Source organism: Cygnus olor, chromosome Z, assembly GCF_009769625.2.
Source record: "Cygnus olor isolate bCygOlo1 chromosome Z, bCygOlo1.pri.v2, whole genome shotgun sequence".
Classification (NCBI taxonomy): Eukaryota; Metazoa; Chordata; class Aves; order Anseriformes; family Anatidae; genus Cygnus; species Cygnus olor.
In genome coordinates, this window is record NC_049198.1 from 74,066,129 (window position 1) to 74,082,757 (window position 16,629).

The 16,629-nt window shown below is 40.5% G+C and overlaps 1 protein-coding gene across 2 annotated transcripts in view; it reads left to right on the top strand.

Moving 5' to 3' along the window:
• ATG10 (autophagy related 10) overlaps positions 1 to 13,040 on the top strand; it is an 83,235-nt gene extending 70,195 nt beyond the window's left edge. For both annotated transcript variants that reach the window (XM_040541301.1, XM_040541302.1), the window contains exons 6-8: positions 9,630 to 9,727; positions 10,014 to 10,133; positions 10,529 to 13,040. In XM_040541301.1, the coding sequence (XP_040397235.1) occupies positions 9,630 to 9,727; positions 10,014 to 10,133; positions 10,529 to 10,559 (249 nt within the window). In that variant the 3' untranslated portion in view covers positions 10,560 to 13,040. The remainder of the gene's footprint in view (positions 1 to 9,629; positions 9,728 to 10,013; positions 10,134 to 10,528) is intronic.
• The last annotated feature ends 3,589 nt before the right edge of the window (positions 13,041 to 16,629 follow it).

Sequence of the window (16,629 nt, forward strand, 5' to 3'; positions counted from 1 at the left end):
CCACCTGCCACTGTTGCAGACAAGACCCATTGCTGGATGGACTTTTGTTCCCATCCAGTAGGGCACTTCTTACATTCTTTAGACAGTCTGAGGTTCAAAAAGGAAGATGAACTCATCAAAGGAGATCAATTTACTTCATATAGTCAGACCAGTATATGAAACTGTGTCTAGACTCTGAGACTCACAAAACCACGTGACAGCTCTTAAAGTTGAAAGCCAGACAGAGGCCCGTTTTGCCTTCTCATGTTGTATATTGTATTTCTGGCTATATAGAAGCCTAATTCAAGAGTAAGGAGAGGCACTGCTCAAAATGCCCTGGCAGAATGGGAGTTATGGCTCCTACAGCAGTGGTATGTTCAAGCTTCTGTAAACTTTTGGGCTCTCAGAAGAGAGCTCAGTGTTTCACTCATTTGTTGTCACAGACGCTGACGTGTTCCAAGTCTTTTTTAAACTCTGAATACCATTGTTACTAAAGCACTTAGCTGCAGCTCTGAGAAGGCCTTGCAGGAGACTGTTTCAGTTCCTTTTGGCATTTTCTGTAGTCCACCTTTCTTATGCCAGCATTCACTTTTTTGGTGATCGCTAATCCCAATGCAAACTTTTTACTCTACCATACTGTGTATGGAGATTGTTGGGCAACTTGTATCAGATCAGGCTTTTACACAGCACAATGTTTGTAGCCTTATATTGAGTCTATCATCAGGAAAATTACCATGAATATTGACGGTCTTAAAGCGTCTGTGCAAGAATAAGAATTTGCAGTTTCAGTAGTTATTCAGAGTATTGGTCCAACAAATGGTATTTCAAGTAATATGCGCTATGGGGTGCTTTAACCGGAGGATCACAGTCATCTAGCATTATAAGGAGAGATGAGGAACAAAGAAAGTCTTCCCTTGGCTTGAACTCAGAATGAGGGCTGAGTCACACTTTTACGGACACTTCATTGCCTTCTTATATTTGATATAGTCAAATTAGTGTTCTACTGCTCTGCTGCAGAAGAAATTTGCTTTCCATTCATTACCCTGTGGTAATTGTCTGTCTTCTGACAACGTTATAGCTATTAGTCATACTTTCTTCTTGATAAACTGTATAGAGGAGGTAGAAATATATGCCATCTCATTTGCTAGTTACAGTATTTCAAACTCAAAAGTCCCATGAAAATCTCTCTTCGCAATCTCTTCTTGTCCAGAAATTCCTGGGATTATAAAGTGAACCCTTTGGGGGCACATTTATCAAATGCCATTATGGATTTTTTTTTCTTCTGAACTCTACATTTTTTAATCAGGGTTGGAAATCTGTCCCAAAATCTTTCCATACTTATACAGCTTGTTGGATCTTTCAGTTCTGCACCTTAGATGAATCTCTTAACTTAAGAACAGATTTCAAATAGTAATTAATTAAGACTATATGCTACATAACTAAAATGGTGACAACTGAATTAATCTTATTTTGGCAAGCATGGAAGAAGAATCATCTGTTTATTTTCTTGGAAAAATGGCTGAGATGCCATTTCTTGACAATATAATTATGGACCTGCCAATTTTTAACTATAGAATTTTCTTAAGGAATCCTAAATGCAAGTTACATGCTTTTGAGAAGTTTAGGCTTTAAAAACATAGCTTTGTCTGAGCGTCACCTAGTGCTTTATTCCACTTTTTCTTAAATTTAGTAACTCAAACCTGGTTTTATATATAAGTATCAGCAGTGTTGTCTGTTCTTGTTTAACATTATGCTTGTCCTCCGTGACTTCTAAGGTATGCCTTTAAAAGATATTCTGTTAGATGTTAAATTATTAAAAAATTAAATATATATGTAAATTGCAAAAGAGGATTATCACCCTCTCAAAACTGTAAATATTCTGGAATAAGGCAGATGAACCAATTTCAGGGATGAAATATGAAATAGGTCTTGGTTATCTAGTTATTTATGTTATTTTTTATTCTGTAGTATTAAGGTGTTACAATAGTAAGCTCTGCACAAGAAGTGCATATGCATGTCAGATCTTATGACATTCTTTTCTATTGTTATCACTGTCCTAGTTACAGAAACCACTATATGGAAAATGTATTTATCTTTTGAATAAACCTGAAATAGGAGGGCCCAACGATGTAAAGTAAATGAAAGCGAAACTTCTGATTAAACACATTTCTGTTTGTTGCCTTTGAAAACACTTTATTTCTGGGTAAATGGCTTTGTGTGTGACTTTCTAACCTGCACTGTGCATTACACAAGAAAAACAAAGCTGTCCCCAAAGATTTTGGATTGAGGTACCGTTCCTGTTTTGGATGCACATCCTATTTCTGGTAGCTTTAAAAATGGAAGAGCAAGATTGATGTTTTTGTGACATTTGACTACAGACACGTTCAGGTGTCACATTCAGCAGAAGCTGAAGATGTCAACTTAAGTAGCAGTAAGTTAGCAATGTAGAGGTGATGTTTGCGTGGAACGTGGTGGTTAGAGCTCTGTCCAAATTAAAAGACAATTTCATTGCAAACTGTAGACAAAAGGCTGCATTCAGGCTGTGATCAGCCAGCTTTCATGTCATTAGCAGGGTTTTAAGATGTCCTGTATGGAAAAAGCAGTGGCAGTTTGTGCTCTGAAGAATTTGTTTCTTCAGAAACAGCATTTCCACCGTCTTGGCCATGATGGATTTGAAACAGCAGGTACAAAGTGGTAAATGTTGTTCATTTTACAGAAATTCTGGCTGCATCAGGTATTCTCATATATTTGTGTTGTGAAATCTGCCAAAGCAACTCCATTTTCCTCAGAAAAACTCCAGCAGTTTGATTAATTGGTTTTTCAACTTGGACTTCATACTTGATGCAAGAAGAAAGCTTATTTGACTGTGTGGGGTTCGCAGTTGTGAAAGTATTAATAAAAACTTGTCGCTGAAGTTAGTATGTCTTTGGAAATACACAGGGAACACATACATTAAATCATAAGGGCAACTGTAACTGTCCCTCTCCAAAGAAGAACTTCAGCAGGAATTAAAATCCATCTGTAGCCTTTTCCTCCAAGAAGTGGTTCAGTAATGACAGAAATTCGCTTTTTTCATCTGATTTTCACTTTTTTGTCTCATCAGGCTCCCTTCAGGTTTTCCCTAGCTCACTACCATTGCAGATTTATTTTGATTATCTAAGAAAATGCAGGAGAGCAGCGATAGTTGCACTTTTATAGTCATTCTCTAGCACCTGCTACAGACAGAAGTAGGCTGTTTTATCTTCAGCACGCTTAGCAATAGGAGTCCTTCTCTATGTTTTACTGCAAAGTTATAGAAACTTCCCTCAGTTAGATCAGTAGGATGACTTGACTTCTGTTTGTAAATTGAAATCAAGGTGACTAAATATGTCACCTGTCCCAGGTAATAAACTCTATCCTGTGCCCACTAAGATGGAAGGAGCTTTTAAAATGCTTTTTGGATTTGACAGCTTTTACAGCAAGCACATTCCTTTCACCAGCCATTTTGCCCCATCTGAAGATTTTTTTGGTTATCACTTCTCTGTAACCAGTACCAGTCCTATTTCTTAAACATTGTTTTTATGAAGTGGCTGCATTAATAGAAATGTTGTGACCCACATCAGTAGAAAGGAGAAGCAATACACAGTTAGTATTCTAACAGTTTTATTACTATGATCTGTGCCTTCCAATGGGATGATAGAAATTCGTGGTGTAATTGACATTCCTTAATGCTGCTTCTGCAACACAGCGGTGCCATAATAATGGAGTTTCTGTTGCAGTAATTCCATTATTAGGGGAAAATCTGTAAGAAGAAGGAAACAGAGAGAGAGATGTTTGGAACACATTTCTTGTAACAGCTGTTGCTGTCCTGTTGCCTTTGCAAGTACCATTACTGGTCCTTGTAATCAAAACATGCATATGCTCATCTGACTTTACTGCTCAGGCTTAATGTCCCCCTAGCCCTCATTCATAAAAATGTTACTTGCTTTTTACACCCAAACTGGAGCGTGTGTGTAATTGAAGCATAAAGTCTTCCTTTGACCTCAAGTTCAACGTGCTTTGGGTTCCACATGTGCAGTTATTGTTGTGGTCGTGGGACATAGAGTCAGTCTGAAAAGAAAAATTTTATTACTGTCTTTGTGAATAAGAAGAGTTTGATTTTATTGACAAGTAAGTTACTACTGGTGTATATAAAAAATAAGGAATGAAGAAGGAGGTTGTGAATTCAAGGACATAAAATACTTGTAGCATCATAACCCTGTGTGAAGGATTTTTACTTAACAGTAGGCATTTATTTCAGTAAGTGGGGCTGAAAGTTGGTGAAAAGGGAAGGGCCTGCAACTTCTTTATTCATTGCATCCCTGTTTCCATTTTCCTGAATGGAAGAGATTATGGAGGTCATAATTTATTAATCCTACCTTCTTTTTCTGACCTGATGACTGGGATTGCAAACACTGCTGGGAAAATACCTGGAGATGGTAGGTGCTGGATGTGGTATTTGGTAGCAGTATCCTGCATGAAAGTTTTGACACCCCTCCGTGATTATGTGTGTAAAACAACATCATGCAAACTGGATCGGGGCAGAGTTAGTTTTAGGTACAAATCCCTTGCACTATCGTAAATGGAGAGGTAATAAACATTATGATGTATGCTCTAAGGCAGGTTAATGTAGCACTGGAGAAAATAGAAGCCATTACTACTGGACGAGCTCCAGTTATGACAGGGAAGATAAATGGTGCTGTTACAAGAGATGTACTGACAACAAAATATCTGCTGGCTGGCAAAGAGAAGAGGGGAGCACAGCACAGCTACCTACAGGCAATTACCCGTTACCTGAAGTAATGTTTATTTTTAGTTCAAATCTGACTTGGATAGTATTTCCTACACGCACTGATAGGTAAAGAGACATAACCCAACCTGATGGAAGTTTTGTATTCGATTATATGTGCACTTAGGAGCCACCCAATTTTTACCACTGTTCAGATTCTTGTCTAACATTTCACTGCATTACGGGCAGTGCACAGGACAGGAGACGAAGCTAGTCTTACCCCTTTACACCTCATGGCCTTGTGAGGACAGCCCAGTTACATCAGTAAATGAGGGCAGAAAGGGTGAAGGACAGTTGATCGAGTATTGGCAACGCTGACAGACTTTATGAAAACAGGCCTTCTTGTGCCACACAGAAGAAGCTGCTGCTAAACTGAAATGTTTCTTGGTCTTCTGGGAGCCTGTAGCATTCCTTTTGTAGTTGTTGTTGCTGAGGGTTCAGGCACATTAACAAAAACCTCAGTGAAAGAGGTTTAAGCTCACCAGTTTGTCCTCACATCTGAGGGAGCTCACTACACCTGCACAGATGGTTGTAGTTGCTCAGCTAACATACAGGAAGCTGTTACGCTCCTCAGTCATGTTCAGTATTGTGTAGCATCCCTAAACAGAACTAAATTCATTATCAAACTACCAATGAAACATTTCACATCTCTTATGTGGTTTTGTGAGAGAAGTTGAGACAACAGGTACAGAAATGGGTGCAGATCATCCTTTCAAGTCGTTCTTTGTGTCACTTAAAAAAGATGTCTTCCTACAGAAAGTAAATGGAGCAATGTTTGGAGCTTTCATATTCACTGGAGCTAGTTGCTGCCTGTAAAAACTTGATTTCCAATGAAAGTTGGGTCAGGTTCAAGAGATATGCAGGTGTGTGATGTACTCCAGTGTCAGGTGCTGATCAGCACTGTGAGTCAGCGTGGGGATGGCAACAAGAAAATAAAGCAGCTGATTTCAAACTAACTATCCAAGCATTACTGTCCAGAAGAGTTGAGAGCAACCTGTAAATGGGTTCTTTCTGTACAATGCCAACGAGTAATTGCTAGAATTGAATTGAAAGTCACACACGTTTCTCTGTAAAAGGCATTGCTATATGACTGGTTAAGGACAAGGAGACTCTTTTTTGCTACCTAAAATGTTTTTTTTTTTTTTTTTTTTTTCATGAAACCTCAATAGGACTGTATGGTTTTCCCAAAAGGGATGCACAGGTGAGGCTAACTGAAGGCTAGTATTGTCGTTCTAGCATTTTCCCAGGATACATTTCACTGCCTGTGGAGTATCTTTATTCCAACAGATGACTGTGGCAGGTACTAAACAGGTTCCTGGAGCTGATGCAGCACAAGCTGCATCATTCTCATGAGATACACTCTGGATAGTCTTTGAGAAGGACTTGGGAGTCATCATACTGCAAATTCACAGCCCTTTCTCAGGGCATACCATGAGCGACAGAAGTGCACCTTTCTTGCTTTTCCTGATGGAGCACCTCAGTGCAGACCCCTGGGGTGGCAAGATAAGCCACTGCCTTCAGTTCTGAATTCATCTGCAGTGATGACCAACAAGGGCACTAATTAATGCCGGTTTGACTGACAATTGCATGTACAGCTGTCGTACAATAATGAGTTCTAGCTACTGCAAGCCCGGGCTGAAATCTGAACTGGTGACCTGGCAATAAAAATGCTCTATAGCCCAATATCAATTCTAAGTCATTCAGAGCTTTGATAACTCTTTTTTTGTTTTGTTTTGTTTTGTTTTGTTTTTGGCAGCTGTCTGGTACTTCCTCCTCTGAGCCGCTGTGTCAGTGATTTAACCTTGAGTATACATTAAGCCTCATGGGGATGCCATTATGTGCAGGGTCTGGAATTTAGGGTTTGACTGAATCAGATCTGATGCGCTCAGAATGTTTTCCCTGGTTGCTCAACAGCTCTCCCTCCGTGCCTCAGCCATTTCCCTTCTTAGAAACTTCTGCTTGGCTCAGGAATTCTTGTAATCTCTCCTGCTTTTGTGTTCTTCCTGTCAGACATACAGAGTGTGACATATTCCTATCTTTCAGGTTTTGAATGTTTCTGAAAAGTATAGCATTCTTGCAGTTTTATTCCTTTCATTTAAGGTGAAAAAGACAAGCAGATTCAATTAGCTTATTGAAAAATTCCCATTTTATACACAACTATTTTCTTGACACCATGTTTGTGGACTTTCATTGCTACGGATCTGTGTAATACTTAAATTTCATGGATTAGAGGTAAACAAATAAGTGACAGTCCTCAGCTTGTCTAAGTGGAAGCCAAAGCAGCTCTCTGTGAATGCACAGGTACGGGCAGCTGTAGTGCACGTGCCATGCCCACAGCCTCGCCAAGAAGCAGCACAAGTTTCAATGAACTCCTGGGTCACTTCATTGCTGCCATTCAAAATTAGGTGGATTGCAGTGAGATCTGCACTGCTCTGGCACTCCTGTTGCTTCAGAAGTGCAAGGAGGAGGGTTTGACTCACCCGAACCAAGTGTCCTCAAAGTATTTCTATCAACTCTGAAGCTGGTGGCTGGGTCCTGTTGCAAAAACCTCTCCCTTTACATCTGCTGGGTCAGGAAGGTAATAAAGTGCCTTTCCACTGTTCAAGAAGAGTGGAAGAGACGCTGCAGGGAGTTTGGAAGTTGAATGGATTTCACCACTGTCACATGCTCAGGAGTCTTAACTTGACACTAAAGATGGGATCAAGGGTGTTACACTTTTGAAAAATCAGGGAGCAATACACTTTGCTTTTTCATACAGATGTGTAATTGTTAGTGTTTGGGAATTTTTTCAGTCTCACTCCATTGTGTTGTAAGGAGAGGAAGAACTAAAAGAAGAAAGATGAATAAGCTATTTAATAAGCTATTTAAAAAATCATCTCTGGCTGCCATTGGCTGTCATTCATTGGTGGTTTGCTCAAGCAAGAACTGCAGGATAGGATGAAATACCAGGTCACAGGATGGTTGGGATTGACTTCAGGCTGAACGTTCAGCTTTGGAAATCATCCATATGCTTTTCTTGGAGTGCTAAGACATTTAAAGCCCAGCGGATCTTCTGCATTCTCTTTGGGAGTGTGTATTATCTCTTTAGACTCTTTCTTCATGTAAGGGAATTGCTCAACTTGCTGCTTGAGGTACTTTGTTTTGTTTGGTTTGGTTTAATAGTTCTGTAGATAATGTTAACTATCTGTTTTTACTGTCTTTGAGGAATACCATTGGCACAACCTATGTATCTTCTAGAATTGCTTAGAGATCTGAGATGATTTAAGCTAGCATGTAATTTGAATGGATCTTTTATTCAAAGTGTTAGTTTTTCTCAATGGAAAACAGCATCAGTTCACTGTTACCAACAGCAGATGGTAGCATTCATGCGTAAGTTATCTGTTTGCACTGCAATGTAAAAACACAGCTTTCTGAACATTATTTCTGTATATTGTGAAGCTTCTGGAAGTTTTTAAAAGTTCTCCTAGACACAAAAGGATTGATCTTTATGAGTGTGTTTTTAGCATGAGAACCAAGTGTCCTTTAACTGCAAGAGACACTGTGATATAGGATATGTCCTCTTTGCTGAAGATGACAGGCCAGGATTTGTCTTCATTTGTTAGCAGGGGGTTGGAAAAGGAGTTTTTACTGTATTGTAAGAAGATTTAACGATCCTCCTCTCTTCAGTGCAGGCAATTTGCTAAGTCCTAAGACAAAATGCAGCCACAGAACCAGGGGACTCTGGCTGCAATTATATCAGCCTGGACAAAGGGATTATGTCTCGGAGAATAAGATTAGTATAGTTTCTTCTTGGCCAACCATAATAGAGCCACCACAAGAAGTGCAGCTAAGGAAAAGGGCCTTTACCCAGAATAAAACGCCCAGTCCTCATGGTAAGTCTCTGCCAAGGCTCTGGCTCCAGCAGTCTGGGCTCGGCTGCAAGCAGGCTGTGCTAGCCTTCCACGTTGGGCATCTTTCTCGTCTGGAACCACCCTCTAGCTGTTCCCTGTGCTGTATTAAGTGCTTTTGCCCTTCCTGAGCATGGGGATGAGGTAGGATTTGTTGATTTGGTGCAGAAGCAGTAGCGGTGACCTCAGCAGCATTAAAGGAAAATCACTTCCCTGGGGCACAGTGCGTGAGGCAGATGTGCTGATCTCTTGGTATCACTGATGTAAGAGCAGATGAGATCACTGTTAGGGCTTTGCATGGAGTGCAAGTTTGATTCAGTCAGAACACGTACTTAGTTTGCCTGTTGAAGAAGAAAGTGAAAGCTTTGTGCAGCATCAGATTGAGTTTTCAACAGCACCCCATGCGGTGTGAGGGTGGAAAGGAACACACAAAGCCTTAGCAGGTTGTAGGTAGTGTGTATGGCTGCAAACTTAATTGTCACTATATGGCTTTTTTTTTTTTTCTGCAGGACAGTTTTGATTGGGTTCTTGACAAACAACTGCGTTTCAGGATACTTTTTCCTGTAGAATAGCCTAATGTGAGGATATGCCATCTAGTGGAAGTTAAAGCCACCCTGAGGGCTCTTCCTCCCTTCCGGCTTTCTCTCACAAGCTCCACATTAAACTCCATTTATTTCCCAGCACCTGTTTCACAAGACTGTAACTCAAGCCGCTTTTGAAAACTTTTACATTTGGACTAAACTGTGGCATTGCCTGCTTCGTGCTTTTATTTCTCTTTTTAGAAAGAGAATATGCTGTCAAGTATTGATATGTCAGCGACTGCTAGTAGAAAAACAATGTGAATTGAGAAAAATTGCATAAAGGATTAAGTGGACACTGCTTTATGTATTTCAAGTGTAAACAATATATTTTCTGTTTTCTTCCTGCATAGTAAAACAACTGATTTTCCCTCTTAGGAGCACCCGTTACTTGGGCAACCATTTTTTGTTCTACACCCCTGCCGGACTAATGAATTCATGTCCTCTGTACTGGCCAGCTCACGGAAGCAGAACAGGTAAGAAACGCTACTGTGCTTTGCAAGGCTTGATGTGGTGCAGGCAAAGTAAGTCAGCTAGGAAGTGAACATCATCAAAACAACTTCCTTGATCCAAATAGAAAGGGATTCTGTATTGTCACTTAAGCGCTGAAAGCTGAGGTACGCTTGATATAGATAAAGTAAAGGAATGGCCCCACTTGAAGTTGTTGTTTTTTATTTTATTTTTATTTCTATGACTGTCAACTGTATCTGCAATGCAGAAAAGTTAGGTAAGATGTTTATGGATTTTTCTGTCTTTTTCTAGACACACAAATTACATTATATTGTGGCTGAGTACTGTAGGCCCAGTTGTGGGTCTAAATCTACCTTTAAGTTATGCAAAACTAGGACCTGAGCAGAATATAAGTGCTGATTTAAATGAAAGGTAAGATAAAATTACATCACCATTTTCCTCTCCCATCCTCCCACAAAATTTTAAAAGATCAGAATTGTCAAAACATTAGCTTTGCCGTTGGAGCTCTTCAAATTCATTTGGGACTCACCTTTAGATATTTTGCTTACATGGCTGCCTTACTGCCTTTCCTGCTTTGCAGTGAAAATGTACACTGAGGGAGATGTGTTTGGCACATTGCTGACACCCTTCCTGACTGTCAGAAGGTCCCTGGCAGGGAGGTCTCTCTCAGGTGTGTAAGAGCATTTTGTGGTGGTCTCTCCAGCACGTGGTTGATGGTGTGATCTAGAAAAACTGCTGCAGTAACTTTCAGTTTCATCCCTTCTTTTTTTTTTTTTTTTTTTTTCTGTTTGATATCTCCTCTTCAGACCCACGAGTTGCAGGACAGCTGATGGTTAGCAGTAGTAAAGCTACTGTAGACTTCCCTAGAGAAGAAACCAAACACAGACCAAAGGAATCTGATTACCTGATTGGTAAGCAATACGGCATGGAAAAATGACTGTTCATGGCTCTTTCTTTGTCAAGAGCATGCCTGGTTACAGTTGAAGACCTAGGAGCTGGATGCAGTTGTGACAACTCCCAAGCACCATCAAGACCTGTGATAGCACTGACCCTTTGAAGTCTCTCACTTTCTTCCTCTGTTTTACTGTGGCTGTGGCCTTAATAGAACTGCACACAAATGCAGAAACCTATTACTGAGTTGAAATGCCGCATTTGAATCTTCTAAACTTATCTACTGACAGTCACATTTGTAGAAAATCCACACCGTGTGTGAGGATATGTACAGCAAAGTACTTGCAGGATGTGGTTTAAGCTTCTAGCAATCAGTGTATGGGCTGAGGCTACTTTGCCTTTGGACCACCTTCTCCATCACAGCCTAAGACATGGACCCTCCTCATATTCCACACCACACACGTAGAATATCTTAATCCTATGGCTGAATAACACTGAGAAGATGTGTATGTCATGCTTCAGGGAGCAAACAGGATCAGAATTCTACAAACAGGGTACTTACAGCCTACATCTGACTAAGCAGGTGTGGTTCTAGAGTTCAAGGTGCCTAATGCTATCATATGAGAACATCTGGCTTGTCCCTGCTTCACTGCCTCCGAAGGAAGCTTTGCCATACCCTGAGGGAGTAACTGTTGTAGTCAATTAGTATTTCTGATTGTACTAGTCATCGTTTACACGTTTAGTCCCTATCCTGCAGTCTTTGTGCAAGCCTCCCCTGAGAGCTGTTGAAGTTTGAGCAAGTAGGAATCACATAGAAGTGCAATCAGCGAGAAACAGATTAGATGTAACTTCCATACAAGCCATTTTGGACTCCTTCCCAATCACATTTTATGTGTTGTGTAAAACAGACCACAAGTCCTAAGCAGTTGAGGTGGAATTACGGATTTTACTTTATATGTTCAGCAATATGTCACTTACATACAGAGCCCAACGTATGCCACATCAGAGCTATAAACGTAAGATGCATCGGAGTTCAAATTCTAGGTTTTCAGATATTTTGATTGGTTGCATATTTTTAACTTGCATCACATGTTATTGGTGGATTGAAATATAGTACACCCTTTGAAATTCCATTGGTGCACAATTCTTTTGCCAATAATTTGGAATTAATAATGAAAGCACATCATTTATCCAGTTCTGGATCCTAACAGTCTGAAAAGCCAGTTTTCCATGAAAGATCTGTAAAATCTGGACTTCCATTCCTGTACTTTGACAGCATCTACATTGCCTTGCTTAACACTTTTGGCAACATATGCTTGATAACTACATCCACAGCCCATTTTCAAACTTAAGGAAGATTTGCCCAGGAGGGAAAACAAGAAGCAGATAAAAGCAGTTGTGAGAGCCATTAAATGTTCATCCCTGCTCTGCATCTTCATTTGCGATGCAGTGGAACAAAGGGGTGAATGCAATCAGCTGTTCTCACCTGCCCAGCATTGCTGGCCAGCTCTGTGCCAGCTTCTGCTGCCTCTGCCCATCACAGTGACACACTCACTCTGCCCTGGCTAACCCTTCGGACCTTTGTGCTTGGTATAACTTAGAACCAGCCTCAGGCAGCGTTATTTCAACCAGGGTCTGAGTTAGCTCCTGCTGTCCTTAGGATCAGGGAACTGGAAAGAACTGACGGAACTTTTCATACAAACCATCAGCACTGAATGCTGCATCAGCGTATCTGAGGATCGCTTAATGCTCATTTTCCCATAGCATCACAGATGTTACCTGGTACTGCACTGAGGGTCAAATATACAGAAGAAATTCCACTTCTAAATAATACGAAAAATAGAATGCAATCCTGGACACTGAGTGGTCTTGGAACAACTTGCAGATGAAATGCTAGTTTTAATGTTTTCATACTCTGGACAAAAACTGTTCCTTGATAAAAGAAATTAAAAGAGCCTTGAACATCCTTGAGTATCAGTAGTAGTTGTGAGACACTGAGAAGATTCAACTGCCAAGATGCTGCTGTGCAATTTACAAGCATAGTTTCACAGATGTTTCTTAGAGACCAGCTCTTGTTGTTTCTGCCTCAAAAGCAGAAACTGTGGTGCAATGCTACTGTTTGAAGCAGGCTTTGACCAGTCAGGTTTCTTCACTGTCGTCAGCAAGACTGCCTATTGCAAGTCTGTTAAGTATCGGTCCTCTACTCAGAACGTCAGCATCTCTCCCATCTGTGTGATACCGTGCACTGGACTTTGTAACTAAACAGATTGTAATTACAGACAAATTGACATATGAAACATCTAGGAGAATATACCCCTTTTCCACCCCATCAGCCTTACATTGCACCTTAATCTTCTTTTATTCAATGATTGCAATAAAAATGGATGTGTATTTAGATAAGAAATAAACAAACACTTTTCTTTGACATGAAGGAATTCTCAGCACCCATTACTTTCTATGTTAATTTTTCATTTGTAAACAAAATCAAGGATTATTTGGGCAGGGCATTGCACATTTTTATAGACCTGAGATTTCCCCTGTCGGGGACAACCATAGGCACTTGCTAATGGATGGCTGCACACAGCGGGATACTGCTCTGTCAGTGTCCTGACAGTCACACTCCAGCCTCTAGACATCCTCCTGGTAATCGCTCTAGGATACCTCCTAGGTGTCTTGTAACCACACATACACTTGGCTCGAAAGTCAAACTTTTTCCCCATTTCTGAAACTCTCTCTGTCTTGCTAATAAAACCTCTCCAAATTCCTCTGCGGTGCTTTGACTCTGTTCCCAGTTTCTTGGACAGGATGATGATAATAGAGAGCATGAAGTGGACGAGCAAACTGACAGTTCCCTGCCCTGTTACAATTCTTAACCTTTTAACAACAAAAACAAATAAGTAACAGAGCAGTATCATCATCATCATCATCATCAGTGTCAATGCTTCCCTGAAATTTGTCTGTAATACCACCAGGGAAAAATTCAGCTCAGTTAGTACAAATATTCTGAGCTTAGGTTGAGATACAAATACAGGGTACCTAAATATTTGGGATCAAGGAGTGAGAGAATCGTGTTTAGGTATCTACTTTCTAATGGCTTAAGTGGGAGGTAATTCACCATTTACATCCGTGCTGTAGTAACTTACAGAATATTTTACAAAAAATGCAAAGCTACAAAAATCCCGTTTTATTTCAAAATCGAGTTAACGCTGCTGCATTATTTAGTAGTTTTATTTAGCAAATCTACTGAAGGTTTTTAGATTTGAACTTGGGTTTTGATTATGTACATTATCTGAAATCTTGCAGCCTAGCAGAAAGACAATTTCTGGATCCAAAGAGTTCTGTAGATTTGCTCAGTTATTCATCCTTGCTAATCTGGGAAGACGTATTGAGGACCATGGCTTCTGGGGACTTCTTTTAAGGGAACTGATTCATACCTGCCTTTGGTTACAAGAATCAACAAGAAGAATGAATTTTATGTGTTCAGCTAAGCCAAAAATGTGCTTTTGTTTGGAATGCAGTTACAACCTACAAAACCCCTCGTTTGTGTCAGCATGATCAGGTTAGAATTTAGCCCCCATCTGGTCTGCCAGAAGGTTTGTCATTGTTCAGTTTTGTTTTCTAAAAGAAACACTCCTTGGGTCAAATTGCATGCTTGTTTTCACAACAGTCAGTGTTGAGCTAGCTAATTAAAGCTGAGTATGGTGAAGTAATCAATATCAATTCTTGTTGCAACACCATGAATTTCAGCAAAAGTTCTTCTTTTTTTTTTCTTTTCTTGCACCATTTGCTATGAGTACAGTTTAATGAGTTTGCCTGGACATCTGTATTTATATTGCATAGCGTTTCAGCTCCAGCACAAAGGAAAATGATTGCTCTTTCCTGTGAACTGTGAGGTTATAACTGTTTCCTCAAAACTAGTCTCTTCTAGAGAATAGAGTATGTATGAATATCTGCATATTTTTAATCATGTGTATAAGGCTTTTAAAAGTGTTTTAAACAGTTTAAGACGTTTCTTAGCAATGAGTTCTTACCATGTATAATAAAAAATGTACAGCTAGAGTTCACAGCTGCAAAGCTGGCATGTTGAATAGCTGCAGCAATAATTCCTAAATTTAGAAAGCCAAGCTAATACAAAGGCATGCTAAGAGAGTAGCCCTGAAGAGAGGAACCTCAGACTGAGTGCTCAGGAAGAGTTAGGATGGTGTTACACCTGTAATCTTTATGTCCTGGTTTGCATTAAAGTCTTAAAAGTGCTTGAAAAAAGCTACGCCAGAAGGAAACTTTCACTTACCCACTTGAGTGTTTGTTGTCACTGTCACCTACTGAAGATGAATTTCAGCGTAAAGTGAGAGAAGAGTTTACTGCTGTGTTTGGAAAGAGTGATTTTACAGAATCTCACCTTGAACACCTTCTTTGTCCTCGAGCCTGTTAGAAAACAGCATGTTTTCCTGTAGTATTATTTTCCAATAACATTAGTGCAGCAGACTGGAGGAAGTAGCCCCATCTAAAGAGACAAGGACACATGCTTCTCTGTGGCTCTGCTGGGTTCAGCACCCCTGTGTTAAAAACCAGAGGCCAGGTGGAGGGAGGTGGTGGTGTTCAGGTGCTTGTTCCCTGCCCCCCCCTCGCCCCGTGTTACTGCCTGGGATGAGGCTGTGGATAGAGAAGGATGACACTAAGCAGATTTTCACCAGCAGTCATCTGCATCACCAGAGACAATCTCTGCTACTGGGTCTGTCTCTTGGAATACATCACCTTACAGTGCAGAGACCTGACAATTTTTGCTTCTGCTGAGCAAGTGCTGCAGTTGATGCCACTCCTCTTCAGGGGCAGGCAGAGCCCTGAGCCCAGAGCGTGGGCTGAGCATGGGCGGAAAAAGATTTGGCAAACTACAGAAACCAGCTAATCCTTCTGTCCTTTGCACCTGATCCAGGTCAAAATCCTGAATTGTGGTGGCTTCCAGGCAAGCCTTACTTGGCCAAATATTGATTTTCCTGGGTTTGTAAGGTTTATTCTCCTGCATACAGCAGTCAGGTATCATTGGCTTCATATGGTTAGCCAAGTGCTTCAATATTTACACACGTTTGTTAGTGAAGAAGAAACAGGGACTGCTGCATCTATCACACAAGCTCACTACTGATCTCTGCAGGCTGCCTTCTGCTTCAGAGGGTTTGGCTGAATAACACATGGTTTCAACACTTTTATATTAGGCTTCAAACCACTGTACTAGTGACTTGGTGATAACGTTTGCTTTGGCTCTTCTTCCTTTGATTGCTTTTCTACAGCATCCAGACAACACTGGGTAATGCAATCCTGGGCAGTGGCAGAACCCACAGACATATCCTAGAAGAATCCTGGTGCCCAGGTGCTGACCAGACATTACTTGCTATCATGTTTGTGAAACAAATGACAAAAATTGCAACTCAAAATGTGCAACTACCTTTAATGTCTTCATGCTTTACTTCTGTTCCCAGTTCTGTGCGTTTTCTCACTTCTTACAATGAATAATATCCATCCATCTTAGTAACACACCACAAGAAGCTAAAAAAAGCTCCTTAATTTAACCAAACCTGTACAGTGTGCACATGCCTGATGGAGTAATCTGTGTTCTTCTCTTCCATGTTTCTGATCTAACAAGATTTATGGTGAATTTACTCCATAAGCTCTTGCATTACTATATGCACCTATCCCCCATTTGGGTACACAAAGGCAATAAGGCAGTGAGTATCCCACTTCTCTAGTGAGAACTCACTGAATCAGTTAAAAGCTAAAATTACCATTTTGAAGACTTGCTTTGTCAAAGTGCACATAACTTTTTGGTTAGCACCTTTCATGCCTCAGTTTTTTCATACTCATAGCAACATCTAGTGGCAAGATTACCTCACGACAATGCCCTCGTGTCAGAAACTGGTCTAGCTCCACTTACCACCAGGTAAACCTTCGTCTCCTTTACTGCCAGATTGACTTCAGAATTTGAACCACACATTCTTCACACAGTCCTCTTTGCTGGCTGCAG